The sequence below is a fragment of the Microcaecilia unicolor genome, chromosome 2, assembly GCF_901765095.1.
Source record: "Microcaecilia unicolor chromosome 2, aMicUni1.1, whole genome shotgun sequence".
NCBI lineage: Eukaryota > Metazoa > Chordata > Amphibia > Gymnophiona > Siphonopidae > Microcaecilia > Microcaecilia unicolor.
In genome coordinates, this window is record NC_044032.1 from 648,017,681 (window position 1) to 648,041,814 (window position 24,134).

The 24,134-nt window shown below is 45.3% G+C and overlaps 1 protein-coding gene across 1 annotated transcript in view; it reads right to left on the minus strand.

Annotated features, from left to right (window-relative positions):
- Positions 1-24,134, minus strand: part of LOC115462239 (zinc finger protein 81-like) — a 130,822-nt gene that overhangs the window by 24,482 nt on the left and 82,206 nt on the right. The window contains exons 4-5 of the mRNA XM_030192250.1: positions 16,139-16,252; positions 390-1,252 (exon numbers count right to left, since the gene is read on the minus strand). Of these exons, the coding sequence (XP_030048110.1) occupies positions 390-1,252; positions 16,139-16,252 (977 nt within the window). The remainder of the gene's footprint in view (positions 1-389; positions 1,253-16,138; positions 16,253-24,134) is intronic.

Genomic DNA, 24,134 nt, shown 5'->3' on the forward strand with positions numbered 1-24,134 from the left:
TCTGAACATTGAAATGGTTTCTCTCCTGTATGAGTTCTTTCATGAAGTTTCACCTGACCCTTGGTTTTGAACCATTTCTCACATGCTGAACATTGAAATGGTTTCTCTGCTGTATGACTCTTTTTATGCCTTTTCACCTCACCCTTGGTCCTGAACCATTTCTCACATTCTGGACATTGAAATGGTTTCTCTCCTGTATGAATTCTTTCATGCTGTGTCAGGTTGCTCTTAGAGCTAAAGGGTTTATCACATTCTGAACACTGAAATGGTTTCTCTCCTGTATGAGTCATTTTATGAAGTTTCACCTCACCCTTGGTCCTGAACCATTTCTCACATTCTGGACATTGAAATGGTTTCTCTCCTGTATGAGTTCTTTCATGAAGTTTCACCTGACCCTTGGTTTTGAACAATTTCTCACATGCTGAACATTGAAATGGTTTCTCTGCTGTATGACTCTTTTTATGCCTTTTCACCTCACCCTTGGTCCTGAACCATTTCTCACATTCTGGACATTGAAATGGTTTCTCTCGTGTATGAGTCATATGGTGGGTTTCCAGGTTTGCCTTGCTTGTGAAACATTTATCATATTCTGAACACTGAAATGGTTTCTCTCCTGTATGAGTCATTTTATGAAGTTTCACCTCACCCTTGGTCCTGAACCATTTCTCACATGCTGAACATTGAAATGGTTTCTCTCCTGTATGAGTCATATGGTGGGTTTCCAGGTTTGCCTTGCTTGTGAAACATTTATCATATTCTGAACACTGAAATGGTTTATATTTTATGTGATCTATTTTATGCAGTTGTAGGTTCCTTTTTTCATTGAAACATTTATCACATTCAGAACATTCACATGTTTTTTCACAGTTTCCAGAGTAGCCAGATGGGTTAGTTTTGTGCGTACCTTGACAGTCATGAACTTCAGTCCTAAGCCCACTTATGTGGTGTTCAATAAAATTGGAGTCGGTAGTAAAGGTTTCCCAAACATCAGCACTTTTAAAATCTCTCTCGCCGTTGAGTCTTCCAGGTTGTTCTAGTGTTGGGAAAAAGCTACAGTTTCTCTTTTGTCTTTCAAATCTTTCTCCTTTCTTAACTGCTGCTTTCTCACCAGTTGGTATTATGCTACCGATACCTCCTTCACAGTCTGCTGAAGGATCTGTGCTGTCTCTGGAGGAGTCTTCGTGTTTCCATTCCTCTTTCTGCTGCTCATCACACATTCTCACTCTTTCACTCTCATTCCCAAATCCATCATCTGTTGGATAAAATAGAAGAGTTCGATCATTCATTTTACAGTTATGGGCAGGAACGAGGACTGGAGCACCTGGGATAGAGGTAGAACTGGGGGCGGGGGAGAGAAAGGATGGAACATTGTCAGGCGAGCCCGGGGGGGTTGAAATAATTTTTAAAAAACTTATGTGGGTGCCAGCCCGATATTCAACAGTTCATGTCCTACAGTGGGGGAAATAAGTATTTGATCCCTTGCTGATTTTGTAAGTTTGCCCACTGACAAAGACATGAGCAGCCCATAATTGAAGGGTAGGTTATTGGTAACAGTGAGAGATAGCACATCACAAATTAAATCCGGAAAATCACATTGTGGAAATTATATGAATTTATTTGCATTCTGCAGAGGGAAATAAGTATTTAATCCCTCTGGCAAACAAGACCTAATACTTGGTGGCAAAACCCTTGTTGGCAAGCACAGCGGTCAGACGTCTTCTGTAGTTGATGATGAGGTTTGCACACATGTCAGGAGGAATTTTGGTCCACTCCTCTTTGCAGATCATCTCTAAATCATTAAGAGTTCTGGGCTGTCGCTTGGCAACTCGCAGCTTCAGCTCCCTCCATAAGTTTTCAATGGGATTAAGGTCTGGTGACTGGCTAGGCCACTCCATGACCCTAATGTGCTTCTTCCTGAGCCACTCCTTTGTTGCCTTGGCTGTATGTTTTGGGTCATTGTCGTGCTGGAAGACCCAGCCACGGCCCATTTTTAAGGCCCTGGCGAAGGGAAGGAGGTTGTCACTCAGAATTGTACGGTACATGGCCCCATCCATTCTCCCATTGGTGCGGTGAAGTAGTCCTGTGCCCTTAGCAGAGAAACACCCCCAAAACATAACATTTCCACCTCCATGCTTGACAGTGGGGACGGTGTTCTTTGGGTCATAGGCAGCATTTCTCTTCCTCCAAACACGGCGAGTTGAGTTCATGCCAAAGAGCTCAATTTTTGTCTCATCTGACCACAGCACCTTCTCCCAATCACTCTCGGCATCATCCAGGTGTTCACTGGCAAACTTCAGACGGGCCGTCACATGTGCCTTCCGGAGCAGGGGGACCTTGCGGGCACTGCAGGATTGCAATCCGTTATGTCGTAATGTGTTACCAATGGTTTTCGTGGTGACAGTGGTCCCAGCTGCCTTGACATCATTGACAAGTTCCCCCCTTGTAGTTGTAGGCTGATTTCTAACCTTCCTCATGATCAAGGATACCCCACGAGGTGAGATTTTGCGTGGAGCCCCAGATCTTTGTCGATTGACAGTCATTTTGTACTTCTTCCATTTTCTTACTATGGCACCAACAGTTGTCTCCTTCTCGCCCAGCCTTTGTAGCCCATTCCAGCCTTGTGCAGGTGTATGATCTTGTCCCTGACATCCTTAGACAGCTCCTTGCTCTTGGCCATTTTGTAGAGGTTAGAGTCTGACTGATTCACTGAGTCTGTGGACAGGTGTCTTTCATACAGGTGACCATTGCTGACAGCTGTCTGTCATGCAGGTAACGAGTTGATTTGGAGCATCTACCTGGTCTGTAGGGGCCAGATCTCTTACTGGTTGGTGGGGGATCAAATACTTATTTCCCTCTGCAGAATGCAAATAAATTCATATACTTTCCACAATGTGATTTTCCGGATTTAATTTGTGATGTGCTATCTCTCACTGTTACCAATAACCTACCCTTCAATTATGGGCTGCTCATGTCTTTGTCAGTGGGCAAACTTACAAAATCAGCAAGGGATCAAATACTTATTTCCCCCACTGTATGTGAACCAGCCGGCACCCGCATAACCTTAGGCTCCTCCTATATGCCTCCCCCCTCATAACCGCCCCTTATTTTGAGAGCGATCACAGGCAATATTCAGGGTACCGGTACTACCAACTGGTTCCTGAGAACGTCACCTTTTCCTCAGAACCTTGACTCCTTACCTTGTATAAGTGCGATAAGAAGTTCTAACAAGAATGGGCCCAATTGGGTCCCAGGAAATGTATCTTTTATGTGCCTTCTCAATCAAAAATAAAAGGACATTTTACAGACCCAACTTCTTTGAATTCTAAGCTAAGAGAAATTGTACATAAGTCTCTTGTAAGGAAGGGCCAAGAAGACCACTGACCATCTCTCACTTGTTGGTCTCACCTAACAATGAGATTTTGCCTGTGTAGCCCAATTACCCTGTGTTATTTTTGATGCAAAATATTTTATGTTTCGATCTTTTTTATTAGGTACTTATACACACATGGCAATCTTAAAGCATATATACCATATTATCTAATACAGAGTATATTCATATTAACAGGAATTTTCTTTTTTGCCCCGCCCTTTCTTAACCAGTCCCCCCCCCCTTTCCCTTCCTACCCTCTTACCCCCTAACCCTCCCCCCCTTCTGCCCTAAGATTATCCTATTACAACTATAGACAATCAGAGAGAGAGAAAGAGACATATGCCAGTTCGACATGAAGTCCACACATCAACTATTCACCAGTCGGCTGCGCACTGCCGGGGTTAACGTGTTCAGAAATGAGGTCCAACAGTTCTGCCAGGTCTTTTACTGATGCAAATGTTTGTATATCCATTCTCTCCAGTCTCATTAGGTTAAGAGTTCGCAGCCTCCATTGTTGCATAGTGGGTTGTTTGTTAGTTATCCACTCCGCAAGGATGCATTGCTTAGCCACAACAACAGGGTGCCGCATAAAAGCCTTCATGCCCTTTGGGGGTTTAGATAAGAGTAAGAAATGTCCAAACAAAAGTCGGGCATCTATCTGCCACTTCGTCTTCCACAGACCTGAAACCTGCGTAATCAATGCAGTCCAAAATTTTCCGATTTGCTTACATGTCCAAAGCATGTGCCCCAACGTGGCTCCCTCTTCACCACATTTAGGGCACATTCCCCACGGGGACACCCCCATATGGAATGCTCTCCGAGGGGGAACGTAGGCCCGCAGCACAATTTTATACTGTAATTCCCAGTGTGCTGAATATTTAGAGTACTTGCGGATTGACAAGGTGTGTTTCTTCAATTGTTCTGAGGTTACTTCCGACACGAGTTCTTGTCTCCAAACTATCGCCAGCTGATCGAATCTCACCTCGGGGAGTTCATCCTTTATATGACGGTGGTAAAATGTCAGTGGGACTTTTGTTTGCGCTTCCAAAGTGTAAGCATTGGATAATTCCACCTGTACATCTTCCGTCAGATCGGTCCAAGGTAAAGTACGGATGAAATGTTGTAGTTGGATATAGTGGAAGTAGTCAGCCTGTGGAATAGAGTATTCTCTTTGTAACTCTGAAAAGGACATGAGCCTTCCTTCAAGAGATACACAATCCCTTTCCTTTTCCAACGTTCGAAACCTGGATAAAAACAACCCGGGGGAAATCGCGGGTTCCCAGCGACAGACAGGAAAGGGGTCACTTTAGAAGAAAACTGGTGTAATCTGCATATCCATTTCCATGTTGCTTTTGCCGAGGTCATGATTCCCGTGACCTTCAGTACTTCTGGAATTCTCCCACCAGACGAATACAGATAGTTACTAAAGTGAGTCTGTGGGAGGATCTGCATTTCTAGCTCTGTATTGGAGTAATGAGACCTGGCTCGGAACCAATCATTAATGTGTCTCATTCCACAAGCGGTTGTTATACTTTTCATATTAATTAGTCCCAGCCCTTCGTACTCTACTGGAGTGCACAGCGTCCTCAATGAGAGTCGTGCTCCTTTTCCTTTCCAAAGGAAGCATCGTAGCATTTTGTTCAAACTTCTCTCTTCTCTCTGTCTCAAGACTAATGGTAACACTTGGAAAATATATAGCCACTTTGGGACTATAAACATATTATACATCGCTATCCTACCTAATAAATTCAAAGGGAGAGACTCCCACCAGTGCAGTTGCTGTTGTGTACTCTGTAACAACTGAGATACATTCTGAGTGTATAAGTGTGCTAAGTTTGCGGGCAGTAGCACTCTCAGATATTTTACGCTTCCCTCAGCTAGCTTAAATGGGAGCCTTTTTAAGCTCTGTAGGTTTCCCTCTGTCGCCAGTGAGAGGGCCCATGATTTACTGTGATTCAGTAGAAACCCGGCCACCTGTTTGTATGCCTCAAAGAGTTCCAGAAGGGGTCCCAGTGAGCGGTAGATATTGACCACTATCACTAAGATGTCGTCTGCATAGGCTAATATTTTTAGATGGTGCCCCGCCACTCGCACCCCCTGCACCGCTGCTGCCTGTTGTAATTGGCGTAAAAAAGGTTCTAGAGAGAGTACAAACAGCAGCGGAGACAGGGGGCACCCTTGTCTCGTGCCACGCTGTATGCTGAATTCTGGTGTAAGGACCCCGTTCACCAAAATAGTAGCTCTTGGCTGGTTGTATAGTGCAGTGACCGCGTGCAAAAACCAACCGTCAAATCCCATATGCTTCAAGGTCTGAAAAAGAAAGACCCTGTCAAAGGCCTTCTCAGCATCTAAGCTTAATATCATACCGGGGTCCTTCTCCTCTTGACAGCGTGCCATGGCTATTAGGGCCTTCCTAACATTCAATGTTGCGTGTCTGTTTTTAACAAACCCAGCCTGGTCAGGTCCTATCAACCTGGGCAAAATTGGAGCTAGTCGGTCTGTCAAGATTTTTGCTATCAGCTTAAGATTCGGGCATCTCTTTAGGTTTTCCCTGCTTCGGTATTAACGTAATTGTCGATGTGTTTGCATAGAGGGAGAACGCACCTGTCTTTATGACATCTTCAAAGTAAAACAGCAGCGCACCTCTTGCTTCCGGGGGCATTAACTTATAGTACTCTCCGGAGAAGCCATCAGGCCCTGGAGCAGAGTGTAGTCTCAACTTCTTTATAGCAAATTGTATTTCTTTCATAGTTAGTGGACCGTTCAGTGTTTCTTTCTCTACTACTGTCAATTCAGGAAGTATGGCCTTCTTTAGATAGTCCTGGATTTCTTGTGTGGTGCCTACGGGCTCTCGCTTGTATACGGTGGCAAAATACGTGTGTAAAATCTTTGCAATACTGGTGGGTTTATTTGTTATCTGCCCTGTGTCATCTCTTAAAGAGTCTATTACTCTAGGGCCTCCCCATGTCTTTATGGCTCTGGCCAACATTCGTCCTGGTTTATTACCATATCTACTCAATTTATACTTCCTGTATACCAAAGAATGCGTCTCTTTCTCATGTAAGAGTGTGTTGAGTGATATTTGGATTGTTTTCAGATTTTCTAGTGTCTTTGCAGAGGGGTTGCGAGTGTATGCTCGTTTAGCTTGGATTAAATCGCGTTCTAAATGTAATATCCTAATCGCTGCCCCTTTTTTCTTTAAGGAGACATAGGCGATTATTTGCCCTCTCAGTACTGCCTTCGAGGTAGACCAGAATAGCTGGGACTGGGTTTCATGTTCTACGTTGTTTATCTTAAATTCCGCCCATTTTTCCATGAGAAAATTCCGGGAGGCTAAATCTGTGTAAAGATAAGCCGGAAACCTCCATCCTGGCCCTCCCCGCTTATCTATGTCAGTTTCAATATCGACCCACACTGGAGTGTGGTCCGAAATTTCCTCCGGGCCAATTACCGCTCTCTGTATCCTGTGAAACCAGACTCTAGTAATCAGTATATAATCTAATCTTGCTTGTGTCCCATGAGCCCGAGACCGGTGGGTAAAGTCTTTCTCTGTCGGGTGCAAGGCCCGCCAAGTGTCCACTAGGTCTAAGGTCTGCATCAGTGTGGTGAGAATTTTCTGTCTATAACCCTGATAGTGCATAGAGGCGGGATTTGTACAGTCTAGCTTGCTGTCTTTAATCAAATTAAGATCCCCTACTAGTAACAATGGGACCCCTTCTTGTTGGTGGCAGAGTTTAAGTATCGACTGATAGAATTTGGGGTCCTGATTGCTAGGTCCATATACTACCAATAGGTTGAACTCCATTCCCTGCAGCCAGATCTTTACTAACAAAAAGTGCCCATGTGCATCCATGACCTCTGCTTTATATGACAGCCCTTTCCTGAATAATATGGCCACCCCTCCTTTCCGTCCCTGAGAGGGGCTGGCTAGTACTTCGCCCACCCATGTTCTCTGTAGTTTACTATGCTCAAGATCAGAGAGACGTGTCTCCTGCAGACACGCAATGTCTGCACCGTGTCTACGTAGGGCCCTCAATATCTTGGCCCGTTTTACCGGGGACGTAATACCCCCTACGTTCCACGTTACAATTCGTGAGGGCATAGCTTAGGTCTTAGAAAAATGACTTGATCTGTTATTCGAATTATATCACATTTCTCCATTAGCTTACTGATGGGATGCCTCTTAACTTTCAGGTGCAATGTTTCTATAGTAATAATAAGTCGCGTTTGGACCTTCTCTATATCAGTGTGTAGCGGGCCCAGCTCAACTGGCACATCTGAGATGCTGTGTGGAGTCTCTCCCTTCCCTCTCTGTCCCATCCCACCCCCCTCTCCCTCCCTTCCCTTTCCAATAGAATTACCCCAGATCATCTGCACAGACTATTGAGCCTGCGAGATTAGGAGTAACACGTGTGGGCGCTTCGAGGCCCCTACCCCAGATCTCTATATCTTTGCTTTCAGTTTGACTTTAGTTACACTTCAGACAACAGATCAGAATTCTATTCAGACACATTTAGTTACCATTCAGTCTTTCTTTCATATCCCGTCCAATAGATGCTGTTCTGTTAGCACTGCTCGCGCTTCTTCCACCGTGTTGTAGGTCTGCCACTGCTCATTAATACAAAGGCGTAGTTTCGCTGGGTACTGTAGCGTGAATTTTATTTTTCTTGTTGCAAGTTGGGCACAAAGTGGGTGGAATTTTCTGCGCTGTTCCTGGACTCTTTGTGTATAGTCTGGAAAAATCAAAATGGATTTACCTCCATATTTCAAGGAGTCCCTACGGAGCTTGAACCCCTGTAATATTTCCATTTTATGTTGGTAGTTTAAGATCTTCGCCACTATTACCCGCGGCCTTGCGTTTTCCTCTGTGCGCCGTCCCACGCGATGTGCACGTTCTATTATTAGGGAACTGCAAGAATCTGTAAGGGCTAGTTCGGTTGCCAGCCATCGTTCCAGCCAAGTATGTAAGTTGCGTTCTGAGAGCTGTTCTGGCAGGCCCACTATGCGGACATTGTTCCGCCGGGAACGGCTTTCCAGGTCCTCCAGCCTCTCTTCTTGCTCCTTCAGTTGCTGTTGTAGGCCTCGTAAATCTGGACCAAAGTCTCGGGTGTCATCTTCGATCGCGGATACTCTCGTTTCTAAATCGCTGGTGCAGGTTCCCAATCCGTCCAGGATCAACTGGTAACTGTCGATTTTCTCATTAAGTGCTGCCCATTTCGGGTCCCACGCGCTCGCGATCGCTGTCGTCAGTTGAGTTAGTTGCTGGTCATTAAAAGTTATCGATGGTGGAGTTTCGGGCAGGCCGTCCACCATTTTCCCTTCCACGTTTCCGGTTTTGTTTTTTCCTTTTTTACTGACCTTTGTGCCATTATATTCGGTGATTTTTGTAAATATTTGTCCAGTTTAAGACGGGTCCAGTCTCTGCAATGTTGTTCGATCTAGGGCGAGGGCCTCAGAGCTAAACAGCAAACGTCCTGCCTAGCTCATAGCGTCATGTGACCTCCGATGCAAAATATTTTAACTTTGGTAAGAACAAAAACAGAGAGAGTAAAGATGGAAAATGGCAGGGGGCACAGAAACAGAGAAGGCTGCATGGCAGGGGGAACAGAGAGTGAATGAGGGAGAGAAGAGACATTGCATGGGGCAGAAAGAGAGAGAGAGAGAGACAGAAGAGGCTGGATGGCAAGGGGTACAGAGAGAGAGAGAGAGAAGAAGCAGCTTTACTGCAGGGGGCAGAGAGAGAGAGAGAGAGAGTGTGAAGAGGCTGCATTGCAACGGGCACAGGGAGATTGAGAAGAGGCTAGGGTGGAAGTGCAGAGGAAAGAAGGGGAGAAATGGGACGGGGGAGGAATGGGGACACAGAAGGCAGATACTGAACATGGGAATAGGGACCGGGACACAGAGGAAATGATGGTGGAAAAAAAAAATCAAATAGACAAGAGATCCTGGAAAGCAGAAAATGGATGAAACTGGTGTGTGGGAGGAGGAAGGAAGGAGCAGAAGATGGATGGGGTGGGGGGAGGAGCAGGAGGCAGATGGGGCTAGGGGTAGAGGGGTTGTAGGGGAGGGGGTTGGAACAGGAGATAGGGCTAGGGGTGTGGGTGGGGAAGGGAACAGAGCAGAAGATGGATGGGACTGGGGGAAAGAGCAGGAGTTAGATGGGGCTAGGGGTTACGGTTAGAAGGAAAAGGAATACAGTAGAAGATGGGGCTGGGGTGGGGGAGGAGCAGTAGGTGGATGGGGCTAGAGGGTATAGGTAGAGGGGAGGGGGAACTGAGTAAAAGTGATGGGCAGACTCTTCAGGTGGCCCCAGGGTAACCCCAGGAAGGTACTAGGTGTTTCAAGATACAGATGTACTGGGTTTGGTAAAATGGGGGAATATCTGAAGAAGGAGCTGATGGCATGGGGGTCAAGATTGGTGAAGCGGAAGTGCAGTGGTCCAAGCTGAAAACTGCTATAAATAGGACAACCGATCTTTACACAAGGAAAGTAAACAAAAACAAGAGAAACAGGAAGCCTATGTGGTTCTCCAAAGAAGTAGCTGAAAAAATAAGAGCAAAAGAGACTTTGCTCAAGAAATACAAAAGAACACAACGAGAGGATCACGGAAAAGATTATCGGATTAAACTTAAAGAAGCGAAGAAGGAAATACAGCTATTGGGGAACGGAATTGCAAGACTGAAAGACGCTGAGAATAGCTATGTGGAGAGTGATGAGGATAAAGTGAATGTGCTAAACAAATACTTTGCTTCAGTGTTCACGGAAGAAAATTCTGGAGAAGGATCATAGTTGGTTGAGGAGGGAATATCTGAGAATGGAGTGGATACGGCGCCGTTCGTAGAAGAAAGCGTTTATAAACAGCTCCAAAACCTGAAAGTGGAAAAAGCTACGGAGCCGGATAGGATACATCCTAGTGAGGGAGTGTTTTCTGCCTCTATGTCACTCCCTCCCTCACGGCCCACTATAATTAACCCTGATCAGGTAGGATTTATTACTGGAAGGCAAGCAGCAGATGGTAGAAGAGTATTTTCCATCTATGAAGGGTGAAACACAAAAGAGGTGTATAGACATAGGCGCCCCGGAGAGGATCACGGAAAAGATTATCGGATTAAACTTAAAGAAGCGAAGAAGGAAATACAGCTATTGGGGAACGGAATTGCAAGACTGAAAGACGCTGAGAATAGCTATGTGGAGAGTGATGAGGATAAAGTGAATGTGCTAAACAAATACTTTGCTTCAGTGTTCACGGAAGAAAATTCTGGAGAAGGATCATAGTTGGTTGAGGAGGGAATATCTGAGAATGGAGTGGATACGGCGCCGTTCGTAGAAGAAAGCGTTTATAAACAGCTCCAAAACCTGAAAGTGGAAAAAGCTACGGAGCCGGATAGGATACATCCTAGTGAGGGAGTGTTTTCTGCCTCTATGTCACTCCCTCCCTCACGGCCCACTATAATTAACCCTGATCAGGTAGGATTTATTACTGGAAGGCAAGCAGCAGATGGTAGAAGAGTATTTTCCATCTATGAAGGGTGAAACACAAAAGAGGTGTATAGACATAGGCGCCCCGTATAAGAGGCTTGCCCTCCCGCACGAGTCTTGCACCCAGGGCCGGCCCAACAACATGGTAAGCAGGGCAGGGGGGCCCTGACCTCTGGAGGGCGCCGCCACGCCATGCTTACCTCGCCCTCCCGCTCCCATGTCCCAACTGCCCGCCCTCTTCTCTCCCCTAAGATCCCTTTCCTTTTTTTTTTCTTTTAAATTTTACCTCCGAGTCCGGCAGCGCAGCGTCAGTGAAAGCGCTTCCCTTCGCTCAGTGTCCCGCCTTCTTCTGACATCATATGGGTGAATGGAGGGGGGCAGCGGAGAGAGGAGCATGGATGGGAGGGCAGGGCTCAGGGAGAGAGGGGAATTGCTGGATATGGATGAATGGAGGGGGCAGGGGAGAGAGGAGCATGGATGAACATGGATGGGAGGGCAGGGCAGGGCTCAAGGAGAGAGGGGAATTGCTGGATATGGGTGAATGGAGGGGGGGCAGGGGAGAGAGGAGCATGGATGGGAGGGCAGGGCCCAGGGAGAGAGGGGAATTGCTGCATATGGGTGAATGGAGGGGGGCAGGGGAGAGGGGAGCATGGATGAACATGGATGGGAGGGCAGGGCAGGGCTCAAGGAGAGAGGGGAATTGCTGGATATGGGTGAATGGAGGGGGCAGGGGAGAGAGGAGCATGGATGGGAGGGCAGGGCTCAGGGAGAGAGGGGAATTGCTGGATATAGATGAATGGAGGGGGCAGGGGAGAGAGGAGCATGGATGAACATGGATGGGAGGGCAGGGCAGGGCTCAAGGAGAGAGGGGAATTGCTGGATATGGGTGAATGGAGGGGGCAGGGGAGAGAGGAGCATGGATGGGAGGGCAGGGCTCAGGGAGAGAGGAGAAATTGCTGGACATAGAGGGGAGGGGAGGGAAGAGAGAGGAAGGAGATGAGATGAGGGAAAAGGAAGAGAGGAGAAAAACTGCACATGGATGGAGAAAATAGGCAGAAGCTGGATCCACTGGACAGTCAAGTCTGTGGAGGACCCAGCTTTTACTTACGGATGTATGACAAGAAATGAAGAAGACAGGCGGAAAGTAAAGAAATAAATGGAAAGGAAGCTCTGGAAACGGAGTTAAGAGGACAGATAGCAGCAGAATCGGATACTGGGCCAGCATGATCAGAAAAACAAAGTCACCAGACAACAAAGGTAGAAAAGATCATTTTATTTTCATTATAGTGTTTGGAATATGTCCACTTTGAGAATCAGGTGCTCAACATTAAAAGTTTATATTTATTTACTTATTTATGGCATTTTATCCCACATTAAACATTAATTAGGATGTTTTGTGGCTCTACATGAGAATTGTGATATGATCCCTTGTTTCATATTGTTGACAGTCTGCATTTTCCGTTTGGGTGGTATATTGGTGTATTAGGTTCTGCCCAGTGTAATATTTATGGTACAGTAAGGTTCTGAGTGTGTTTTTGCACAAAGTTGTGCATAGTGTTTTGCAGTTGAGCGATTGTGTTTAGTATATGCTTTGAGCAACCACTTTATTCTTTGACATATGATACATATCTAATATCTAAATTTAATAAAAGTTATTAATTGTGACTTTTTTATTTTTTTTTTCTGTGTGTTATCAGACAATTATGGATTTAAGCTCCACCCCTGGCCCCACTCCTAACCCCGCCCCCTTTAGCCTCCCCAAACAGTTGGGCCACCGACCGCCTATGTGTATAGACCCTTTGCTTTCGTATCAGACTGCTAAAATAGACAAGGAAATTTCTTCCTGGATAGTTCAGGCATCAAGTTCAAAACAGATTTGTTTCAGAATTATGGAAGGAAATGAATATATTAGTTTTAATTCATGATAATGTTATGCTGTAATTTCTGATTTGTCTAGTCTCGTATGTAACCCACATAGAACTGCGAGGTATTGCGGACTATAAAAACAAAGTGTTATTGTCACCAAACGCCTAGCGCCTGCCTGGGGTTAACACTGTGGCCACCTGGAGGGTTCTCTGTCCAACACTGCTCAGGACCGCCTGCACCTGGGCATGTGCTCTATACTAGCACCCTCCTCCCACCGACTGTGTCCTGCTTGCCTCTGAGCTAGTCTCCAACTCTCAGATTATTCTCTGGGGATTTCTAGAACACTGGGGCCAAACTCCAGGCAGGGCCGGTCTTAGCAAGTGCGGGGCCCTATGCAGACCAATTTGGTGGGGCCCCATCCTAGCCCTGCCCCCACCCCAGCTCCACCCCATTGATAAGATTATTCCATTTTTAGAACATTTTTTTTATTTATGAAATTTCAAATAAAGACAAATGAAGCTAAACTTGTACAAAAAAACTGATTGATTGAAATAATAAGCACAATGCTATCATGAAACCCCCCCTCACCAGAAATTATTCAGTTCAAGTCCACTACAATTAGTAGTTCCAATTTTCATGACAAAGGAGAATAAAGCAAAAATATTAAGAAAAGATCCAGTACTTTCAAATTCCCCTATTACTCTGTAACCCATCAAACCTGAGAGGCAAGTAGCCACATCAGTTACTAAATAGTTTGAACTGATTGTACCTACTTTATATCAGATTTTGCTACTTCATGATTTCCATTCTCAGATTTTAGCGTAGTAATCTTTTCTTCCTGTGTTACTGGAAGCAGTGTTTTAGCTAAATCTGCTATTGCCATCCAAATTTTTATCAGGAGAAATATCTGCAGATCTATGTGAAAATAACCCAGATATGTTAGAAACAGCCTCTTCCATGCCAGAAGATCTTACTTACTCAGCTTCTCCAGCAACTAATGTTGTTGGACCAAATTCCTCTCAGGGAGGCAGACATTTCCAACCCTTGCACCGTCCGTAAGCGTCGTTAGATGAGAGAGACACTTCTCCTGATCTCCTGCCTGCATGGAATCCGATTTCAATTTGGCATAAGTGCATAACTGTTGGCGTCAGCAACGATGGCTCACCTCACGTCCTCACCAACTCCAACCAGGCTCCAGCTTTTCCCGCTCAGTGACTCCCGCCCTCGCATCCGGAAACAGGAAATACATCAGAAGGCGGGACATTGAGCGGGAAGCTGGAGCCTGGAGGTGAGCCGTCGCGCTGCAACTGTCTGTCGTCGCCGTCGGGGCCGTCGCTGCCTGGGCTGGCATCGCTCAGTTAGTCGCCAGGGTCCGGGGACTCGGGAGCTGATGGCGGGCTCAGCGGGCCCAAGCCGGGAGTGGGCGCCGCGCTGGTGGTGACGGGAGCGGAGTGGCCGAGCCGCGGGAATGGGGATCATCTCAGGCGACTAAGGCGAGCAGAGGCGGAGGTCGGAGCGGAGTTACGAGCGAGGCAGAGTTGAGCGCGGGGCCCCCTTAGGCGCGGGGCCCTATGCAGTCGCCTTGGTCGCCTCTGCCTAAGACCGGCCCTGACTCCAGGAGTTCCACAATTTCTAGACAGCAAACCCAAAAACACAAACCAGGATTCTTAGTCAGTCCAGGATGGCAGAACTAATAAACTATAGGTTTATTATCATGAAAATGAACAGTGAATGTTTGAAAAAGCAGATGAAAAAGTACAGCAAGCAATTAAAAATATTTAACACTTGTTACTACCTGGGTAGCACCTGGGGAGTTCAGGAACGTAACTGTTCACAAGAATTGAACAGGATCTCAGGACACAGATGTTCCTCCTCTGTACCCCCACCCTGAGAATAAAGAAAAATCCAGTACCTCCTGTCTAGTTTGAAGTCCAGGGCTAATCAGAGCCCCAGGGCATCAACTTTGAAAGTATCTGGCCAATGATTGCAGATTGCCTTTCCATAAGCTTAAACTGGAAAAGAGAAAGCCTTTTTTTCTGCTACAGCTTTAAAACTCAAAACAAGAGCCATCTGCTGGCCAACTAGTAGAAAAACATTTCATGAAATAATACAGTTTTCAGGCTTAGAAACCCAGAGTTTCGTCACAGTTATGTTATCTTTTGGAAGGCTCATCAAGAGTGGATACCTATGATAGCAGAAGCAGTGTCGCCCCTGTTGCTTGCCTTGGTAGTAGAACCTCTGGCACAAACATTTAGGGAAATTAAAAGACTTATAATAGGAGATAAGGAACATAGAGTCTCCTTGTTTGCAGATGATCTTTTGATATTGACTCAAGGTACAGAAAAAGCCCAAATGGCTTTATAGGAGCAAATGGCAGAATATGGAAGCTTGTTGTGAGATGGCATTACTCTCCATCTAGACTGCAAGCCATTATGAGGAAAGGGGATGGTTTATGTTGGAGAGGGTGTAGCCGGAGGGGAATATATACTCACATCTGGAGGGAATGTCCTAGGGTCCAGAAATTATGGAAGGAGGTATCTGCATATGGGCAACAGTTACTCGAGACTCATGTGTACTATGGAAAATGCCTTACTAAGTGGGAGTGTGGAATGGATAACAGGAGCTACGGATACATTAATGCTATTGGTTTTTACAGCAGCTCGACTGCTGATTGCCTCACATTGGCATACATAGGCCATGCAAAAACAAACGATATAGATTGACTACCTTAAAATCTAATAAATGCAAATATCAAGAATTGTGGAGCGATTCCTCCAGTTGGAAGGACAATCTGAGTTTTGGGGAGGGGAGTGAGGGGAAGGGGAGAGATAAGGGATGCGGAGGGTCTACTTATAGTTTTTCATTATTGGGGGTGGCAGTTTGTTATGTAACAAAATGTAGACTTGTTCTTAATTTTTTCTGTTAAGAGATGAAGTCAGTTATTTTGCTAGAAAATTAATAAACAAGTCGCGAATTCCCATGGCAGCCTGCATGAGGTTGTAGCTGCCATTTTTGGAATTGGGAATGGCATCATTACCATAAACTGCATTATATACTGTGATTTGTATTAACCTATCAGCAACACAAAATGTCCATGACTAAGTCAAACTGAACCATGTTCATCAGTCATGTCCCTACACAACAGTGCAAAAGACTCTCCACCTCCAGAAGCCCTTTCAACAGTACAGATTTCACAACCCCAAGACACTCTAGGATAAAGGGTTTTGCAGACCAGATCCCATAGCTGGGATACCCATCTCTATCCGTGCCTCCTCCATCTCCACAGACAGTTTAATCTCTCCAAAGCAGGGAAACAGACAGAGGGAGAAGAAGAGGAGATGACAGCCTTTTATCTCACCAGCGCTGAATTCCTGAATGATTCCAGCTTTTAGTAAAGATGTGAAGCAGGAATTCTATACTTACCTGTTATAGAAGGCAGGGTCTGTTCAGACATCTTTGATTCAGGATTTTCCATGAAGGGGAGATCTTCCTCTTGTTTAATACTCAGTGAGAACACAGATGTTACAATTGGAAGGTCTGTGATGAGAAAACACATTCAGAAGGATTCACGAGGTATCTGATAATACTAAATTAGGAAGTGCCCAAATGTTGATGTTATTGACCCATCTCCTGTGATCTAAAAATGCAAAGCCCATTAAATCCAAAACATTTACTTACTGATGAGGTCATTTGGATTTTCTTTTCCCTCCCACTCAAATTGTTGAGTGAAATATTTCTCATCTTCCTTTTTAATCTTGAATATAACATCAGGATTAAGAATTGAATAACCTGTTGATAAGAAGTAGGAAAATTACATTTAAATTGTAATTGTAGAATCCCTCGGGAGGTTCCCTCTGCTTCATGTTTTGATGGAGCAGTGGGTGATTTGTGCATGAAGGTCTGTGTATAGTGTGAAGAGCAAAGAAACTACAAGCCCCAGAAGGCAGTGCAGCACCAGAGAGATTCAGAACCAAGGAACTACAAAGCCCAGAAGGCAGGGCAACGTCAGAGAAACCAGGAACTAAGAAACTACAAGGTCCAGAAGGCAGTGCAGCGACAGCAGAGGGATCAGGTGAAGGGAGAAGATTCTATGCAAGAGAGGGAGGTGCCGGGGTGTGATTGGGAGATGGAATCAGATGGGGGAAGGGAGGAGCCCCTAGACCGAGAGGAAGGGGAGGAGAGAATGGAACTGGAGGAGGTGGAAGGAGGGGAGAATGAGGAGGAAATGGAAGTGCTGGTGGACGGCTCTTAAAGTGAGTTATGAACTGAACTGGAGAGAGTGAATGAAGCCTTGGTGAATTGACCCGGTGGGTGGATGTCAGGTGGTTTTGTGCTGACAAATGAGGGAGGTGGGTCATTAGGTCTAAGAGTGAGAAAGTGACTTAGACCATATTGCCATTGAATTGAACTGTTTAATTTCATTTCTAAGATGAACTGTGTTTGAAGGCAATGGCTAAGCTAAACTGTGTTTGAAAGCAGTGCTAAACTGAATTGATGAGGAAAACGTTGCTAACTGAACTGAAGTGTGAGCAGTGCTCATTAGCTGTGTGAAAGAGCAGTACCACTAAGTACTGGATTAGAAGCAGTGCTGGAGGAAACCATATTGAAAGCAGGGCCAAAGTGAACTGTGTGGAAAGCAGGCCCAAGCTGAACTGTATTGCAAGCAGGGCTCAAATGAAGTGTGTTTAAAAGTGGAGCTACACTGAGGAGAGGGGAAAGCCTGTGAAGCCTTAAAGCAGAGTAAATGTACTCAGGAGATAATAAAGCACTTCTGGTGATTTGCCTGTTGTCCGGAGACCCTGATTGCAGACTGTCGACTCGGGAGTAAAGAGCGTGCTTGGTGAAGAAAGGAAGAGACTGAGAAAGAGTGGTGCAGATCTGGCGACTGAGCGTGACAATAGATATCTTGAGACGTGTGTATTTGACTGACAAAGCTTGGAGAGAAGAGGCAGCAGTGCTCCGACACTTGATTAAGATTATATCATAGAGGTTTTCTGGTATAGAGATTTCTCTTCGTTTCCCTCCTAGGTGGAGGCACTGCAGCTGCCAATCTTCTGGTTACCATTTGGACAGGTTATACGTTGTACAGTATAGTTGACGTGTGCAGCTGATATGTCATGACCTTATGCAGAAGTCTCAGAGGAAATCTCTCTCTGGTCTTCTGTGCCAAAATATGTTGTATAGGAATGGGAGAGAGACTCCTGCTGGTGCTGTGTGAAGCCTCTAGTTTCAGTTGTACATTTTATCTTACAACAGAGAGCAGCATCTTTTGCAGATCCTGTAGAAGTGGAGTCTTTCACAGGCTCCTATTGCATATGGGATGGTATCAGAAGCCAGGATCTAAATTTCAGGTGCTCATGGTATCTAGTTCCTGTGATTTTTACACCACTGGTTCCATAATGTGCTTGTGTGGTAGATGATAGAGAAACATATTTACCTCGTGAGATGAGGATGTCATGAATCTCCTTGATGACCTTCTTGTACAGCTCCTTCTGCCATTCTCCCAGAAGGTCCCAGTCCACTTCCAAGAAATAAGCAGCAACATCCTTGAAAGTGACCAAATGCCTAGAACAGCAAACAGTCAGAGTTTCATTATTTTTTTCATTCTATTTATTTTTTTAAATATACACCTATCAACATAATTCTAGATGGTTTACAACAAACATATGTAATAGTTCATATAAAAGAAACAATACAGAAAATCTTTCCAAATAAAATGGGAAAGTAGAAGAAAGCAGTCAATCTTTTTTCAAAACATCAAATAATGCTACACACACCACAACTTCAAGGGTAAATGTAGTTATACCATCATGTACTGAAACACACAAGTCTCATACAGTTTTATACCAGTCATACTAAGAAGAACGAAGGTTTCTAGAAGGAAGACGTTCAAGTAGTGTGCGATATTTTACAGGTGTCCAATGCAACGCCCCCAGAATGGATGAACTAGGCATTAAATGGGCAATTCTAAATCAAGGGAGGTGAAAGGATCTCAGAAACGTAAAACCCATTTTTTGAAGCTCTGGGACCCTTATCTGTCCTCTATGTCCCCTAGGGGAAGAAGTTTGGTGCTTAACGTGTTGTGATTGCATTATCTCTTTGATCTGCCCTCTTATCGAATAACGACTCCAAATTACTGCCTAATCTGTGTTGGGAGGGTACCTGGGTGGGTAGAGAGTAGGGTAATACAACCCATAGCCTAAGCGCCCTCCGTGCCGCGACTACGAGGGACATATTCTTTGCTGGTGCACATAGCAAATCATAAAGGCCATCAGCCAGGAAAGAAGAGCCCATCTCCAACTTGACCAACTGCTGCACTAAACCAGCCCTGTCCAAGACCGAATCTGCCCAGCGAAAGTAAGCACAGGCCACTAGCCACGCACAAACGGACGCTTGCAGCAAGAGAGCCAATAAATCAAAACTACACTTAAGGAAAGACTAAGAATCCAGGGAATCTTCCTCCTCCATCTCTCCTGAGCATTCATCAGCCAAAAAAGGACCAGACCGAATATTTATTTATTTGTTGCATTTGTGCCCCACATTTTCCCACCTATTTGCAGGCTCAATGTGGCTTACATAGTACCATAGAGGCTGTTGCCAATTCGGCTAATAACAGATACAAAGTTATATTGTGATCATATGAGATAGGATGGGGCCAGGTATCAAGGGGTCGAAAGAGGTGAAGATTATAAATTGTTCTGTACGATCACTGGTTATGATATGTCGCTGGGTGCTGAGATTTTAGGTTGGATCGTTGGGATAGGCTTTTTTGAATAGGTGAGTCTTGAGTGGTTATGGATTGTTCTCACTGTATTTGGGAGTCCGTTCCATAGTTGTGCGCTTATTTAGGAGAAATTGGATGCGTAGGTTGTTTTGTATTTTAGCCTTTTACAGTTTGGATAATGTATGTTTAGGTATGATCTTGATGATCTGATTCTCTTTCTGGTTGGTAGATCTATTAGGTCTATCATATAACCTGGTACTACGCCGTAGATGACTTTGTGTACCAAGGTGCAGATTTTGAAGATGGTCCGTTCTTTGATTGGGAGCCAATGCAGCTTTTCTCGTAGGGGTTTGGCACTTTCGAATCGTGTTTTACCATATATCAGTCTGGCTGCTGTGTTTTGGGTGGTCTGGAGTTTTTTTGTGAGTTGTGCTTTGCAACCTGCATAGATTCCGTTACACTAATCTGCATGGCTTAGGACCATTGATTGTATTAGGTTTCGAAAAGTTTCCCTCGGGAAGAAAGGTTTTATTCGTTTCAGTTTCCACATTGCATGGAACATTTTCTTTATTACAGTGTTTACTTGGTTCTCTAGTATGAGGCTCCGATCAAGTGTGACCCCGAGGTAGCTTTCCGAGGTAGGGAGAGTGTGGCCTGGGGTAGTCATGGTAGCAGGTTTGTATTTGTTGTGTTGTGATGAGAGGATGAGGCAATGTGTTTTTTCAGTGTTCAGTTTCAGTTGGAATGAATTTGCCCAGGAGTCCATGATGTTAAGGCCGTCATTAATTTCGTTGGTTATTTCTGTCAAGTCCTGTTTGAAGGGGATGTATATTGTGACATCATTTGCATAGATGAATGGGTTGAGACCTCGATAGGACAAGGACTTTGCCAGTGGAATCATCATCATGTTGAAGAGTATTGATGATAGTGGTGATCCTTGAGGTACTCAGCATGTTGCTTTCCATGGTGATGATATATTTGAGTTTGATTTTACTTGGTATGTTCTGGTAGTAAGAAAGCCCTTAATCCAGTTAAGTACGTTTCCAACAATCCCAAAGTGGTCAAGGAGTCTCAGTAATATATTGTGGTTTACCATGTCGAATGTGCTCGACATGTCAAATTGGAGGAGGAGTATGCTTTTACCTATGGCTATTTCCTTCTTGAATTTGGTCAGGAGAGTAACTAGTACAGTCTCAGTGCTATGGTGGGAGCGGAATCCTAATTATGAATCGTGAAGTATTGAAAACTTGTCCAGGTATTCCGTGAGTTGTTTAGTTGCCAAGCTCTCCATCAATTTTACTACTAGAGGGATAGATGCAACTGGTCGGTAGTTGGTGAGATCATTTGGTTTTTTTCTTCATGTCTTTAGGTATTGGGGTAAGTAGGATGTTGCTATGTTCCTTGGGGAAGGAGCCTTGTTGTAGCATGAAGTTAAGGTAGGATGTAAGGTCTTCTATGAATCGGTTGGGGGCGCATTTAAGTAGGTGACTGGGGCATGTGTCCAATTTGCAGTGGGTTTTGGCGAATCTGTGAGTCGCTTGTGTGACTGATTCGGTGGTAAGTGTATTGAATACAGACCAGATTCGATCAGCTGGGTATCCACCCGGGGTTAGGTCCAGGTTGTCGAAGAAATTTTCGATATCGGTGTTATGATGAGGAAGGGTGCTGCATAGTTTTGTTATTTTGTCTTTGAAGTAAGTGGCCAGGTTGTCTGCATGTGGGATGTCTGTGTTGGATGTAGTGACTGGGGTGGTGTCTAATAGCTTATTTACGAGTTGAAATAGTTTCTTGAGATCTTTGTTGTCCAGTCCTAATTTGGTTTTGTAATAGGACCTTTTGGTTTGTCTAATAGCATATTTGTATTTTCTGTGTAATTGTTTCCAGGCATTGAGTGTGATTTCGTTTTTTGCATTTTTCTATGCTCGTTCTAGTTTTCTAGTTTGTGTTTTGAGTTTTTTAAATTCGTCATTGTACCAAGGTATTGAGTTTTGTCTTCTTGATGTTCTCGTTTTTAGAGGTGCTATTTCGTTTAGTATTGTTATGCATCTATTCTCCCACTGATTAAGGTATTGTGTGGAGTCGGATCTTGTCATCCATCCGTTGTAATATATCTGTTGCCAGAATATTTGTGGGTCTATTTTCCCTCTTGTAGTGTAAGTTGTTTGGTCTGATGTTTGAGTTAATCCTTTCTTACGCCAGTTTATGAATAGATTCAATTGGTAATGGTCGGTCCATGGTTTTTCTGACCATTTGATGTTTGTTATTGATAGGTTATGATCTGTGTGCAGTCTGTGTGCTAGGAGGTCCAGTGTGTGTCCCTTAGTGTGGGTGGTTTGTATTTGAGGTCATTTGAGATCCCAGGACTGTAAGAATTCTTTACATTCACGTGCATTGGCGGAATTGGGGTCTTCTAAGTGGAGGTTTATGTCACCTAGTATTAATATGTTGGAGTTATTAACACAAGTGTTTGAGATGAAATCCGTGAAGATTGGCTGGCTTTCATTCCAATTTCCGGGTGGTCTGTAGAGTAGAACACAATTCAGCTGATCAGTCAGGGATTTGTTTTGGATTCTGATTGATGTGATTTCTAGTTGGGGTGTTTTGGTCTCAGCGGTGGTTTGGGTAGTGAATTGAGCTCTGTGTATTAGTGCAATTCTTCCACCTCTCTTTATTGATCTGGTCCAGTAGATGATTTTATATCCTGGAGGACATAGTTCAAGGATTATGGCGTCTTTTTTTATTGTGGATCCAGGTTTCACTGAGGAAGATGAGATCAAGGTTTTCTGAGTTGATCCAGTCTGATATCGTTGTTGTTTTGTTGACTACGGATCTGGCATTAATGTAGCCTACTTTGATATTTTGGTATAGGGCTGTTAGGTTTGGTGATGCACGGAGGTGAGAGGTGCTGTGATTTCAATGCAGGGGGCCCGGCCCAGTGGCAGACGGTCGACAACGGAGCCGCAGGTGGGTGGGACTGCGGCGCCGGCCCCCCTTGGAGGCCCAGGGAATTTTGTCCCCCCTGCCCCCTTTCTCGGTGGCCCTGCAGTGTTGGAAGAATTCAAAATGGCAGAGCCGCCAGCGGCGAACCCGCCTGCAAGGCAGCCTCCTTTCAAGCTGTTCCTGCCACACTGTGCTCAGTGGTCAAATCGGGGCGGTGTTTCCGAGGACAACTGTGGCTCACCACAAAGCCGGCGCTGCAATCCATGCGCCTCAACCCCCTAACCACAGAAGGGTTCTCCTCTGGTAGTAAGACATCTTTCTCCTGAGAATACAGAGAATCTTCCTTCTCGAGCTCACTAAAAACCTCCTCTGAGCAAGAGAGGGAAACCGTCCAGATCCTCAGCCCAATCCAGGGGAGGTCTTTTGGCCACCACCGGACCACCTCCCTCACCTGTCTTCCAGGCCTGATATAAGGTCCAGAGAAACTCAGGAGGGAGCCCCATCCCTCCTGAGCATTCACCAGCCAAAAAAAGGCCCAGAACGAATATCTTCCTGCAACAACTGAGGCGGGCCTGCAGCGCGGGAACCGCCGAAAACGGGGCCACTGCTGGTGAACCCACTGGCAGGGCAGCCTCAGTTCCAGCCATTCTTGCTGCGCTGTGCACCACAGTCAAATTGGGTGGAGTCGCCGAGGACAACTTTGGCTCATCATCATCAGAAAGATGGCACTGTGATCCTGGCACCTCAACCCCTGGTGCGCACATGACTACTACTACTACTTAACATTTCTAGAGCGCTACTAGGGTTACGCAGTGCTGTACAATATAACAAAGGAGGACAGTCCCTGCTCAAGGATCTTACAATCTAAAGGACGAAATGTCAAGTTGGGGCAGTCTAGATTTCCTGAATAGGGGTATAATGGGGGTATAGTGGTTAGGTGTCGAAGGCGACATTGAAGAGGTGGGCTTTGAGCAAGGATTTGAAGATGGGCAGGGAGGGGCCTGGCGTATGGGCTCAGGGACTTTATTCTAAGCATAGGGTGAGGCGAGGCAGAAAGGGCGGAGCCTGGAGTTGGCGGTGGTGGAGAAGGGTACTGAAAGGAGGGATTTGTCTTGAGAGCGGAGGTTACGGGTGCTGTTTACTCTCTATCTCTCTTTTTTTTTAAACTTGAGCCCCGCTGCTGAAGGCTGAGCAAGGCACTCAAGGCTGTCCACTCCAGAGAGCAGAGAATGGGGAGGGACCTGGCCACCTGGGTTTAACACCGGACCCACACTCCAGAACCCCAGAAGCACTACAAGGGACCAGGCACAGGGAGTTTTTTTTCCAGGCTAAAAACTCAAGAAGAAGAAAAACCCCCAAAGAAAAAACAACCATAGAGCACCAAAGCACTCCCTAGGGCCTAACAGACCGGTTAGGCTGCATAGAATGCCACGTCTACCCTCTGCTGGACAATGAGAAATACTGGCTGGTTGGCGTTCTGCACAGGACAAATATACAGGAGCCCTTTTACTAAGCTGTGGTAGGCTGTACGCGTGTACAGCGCACGCCCAAATGACACTACCGTCAGGCCAGCACAGCGGTAATTTCAGATTTTGCACGTGCCCACAACGCGTCGATGAATTATTTATTTCCATCTATGCACCAGTTCCGGCGGTAATCGGCACTTGGTGCACACCGAATGGTCACCACGTGTGTATTGCATGAGCCCTTACCGCTAGATCATTGGGTGGTGTTAAGGGCTCAGGCTGATTTTAA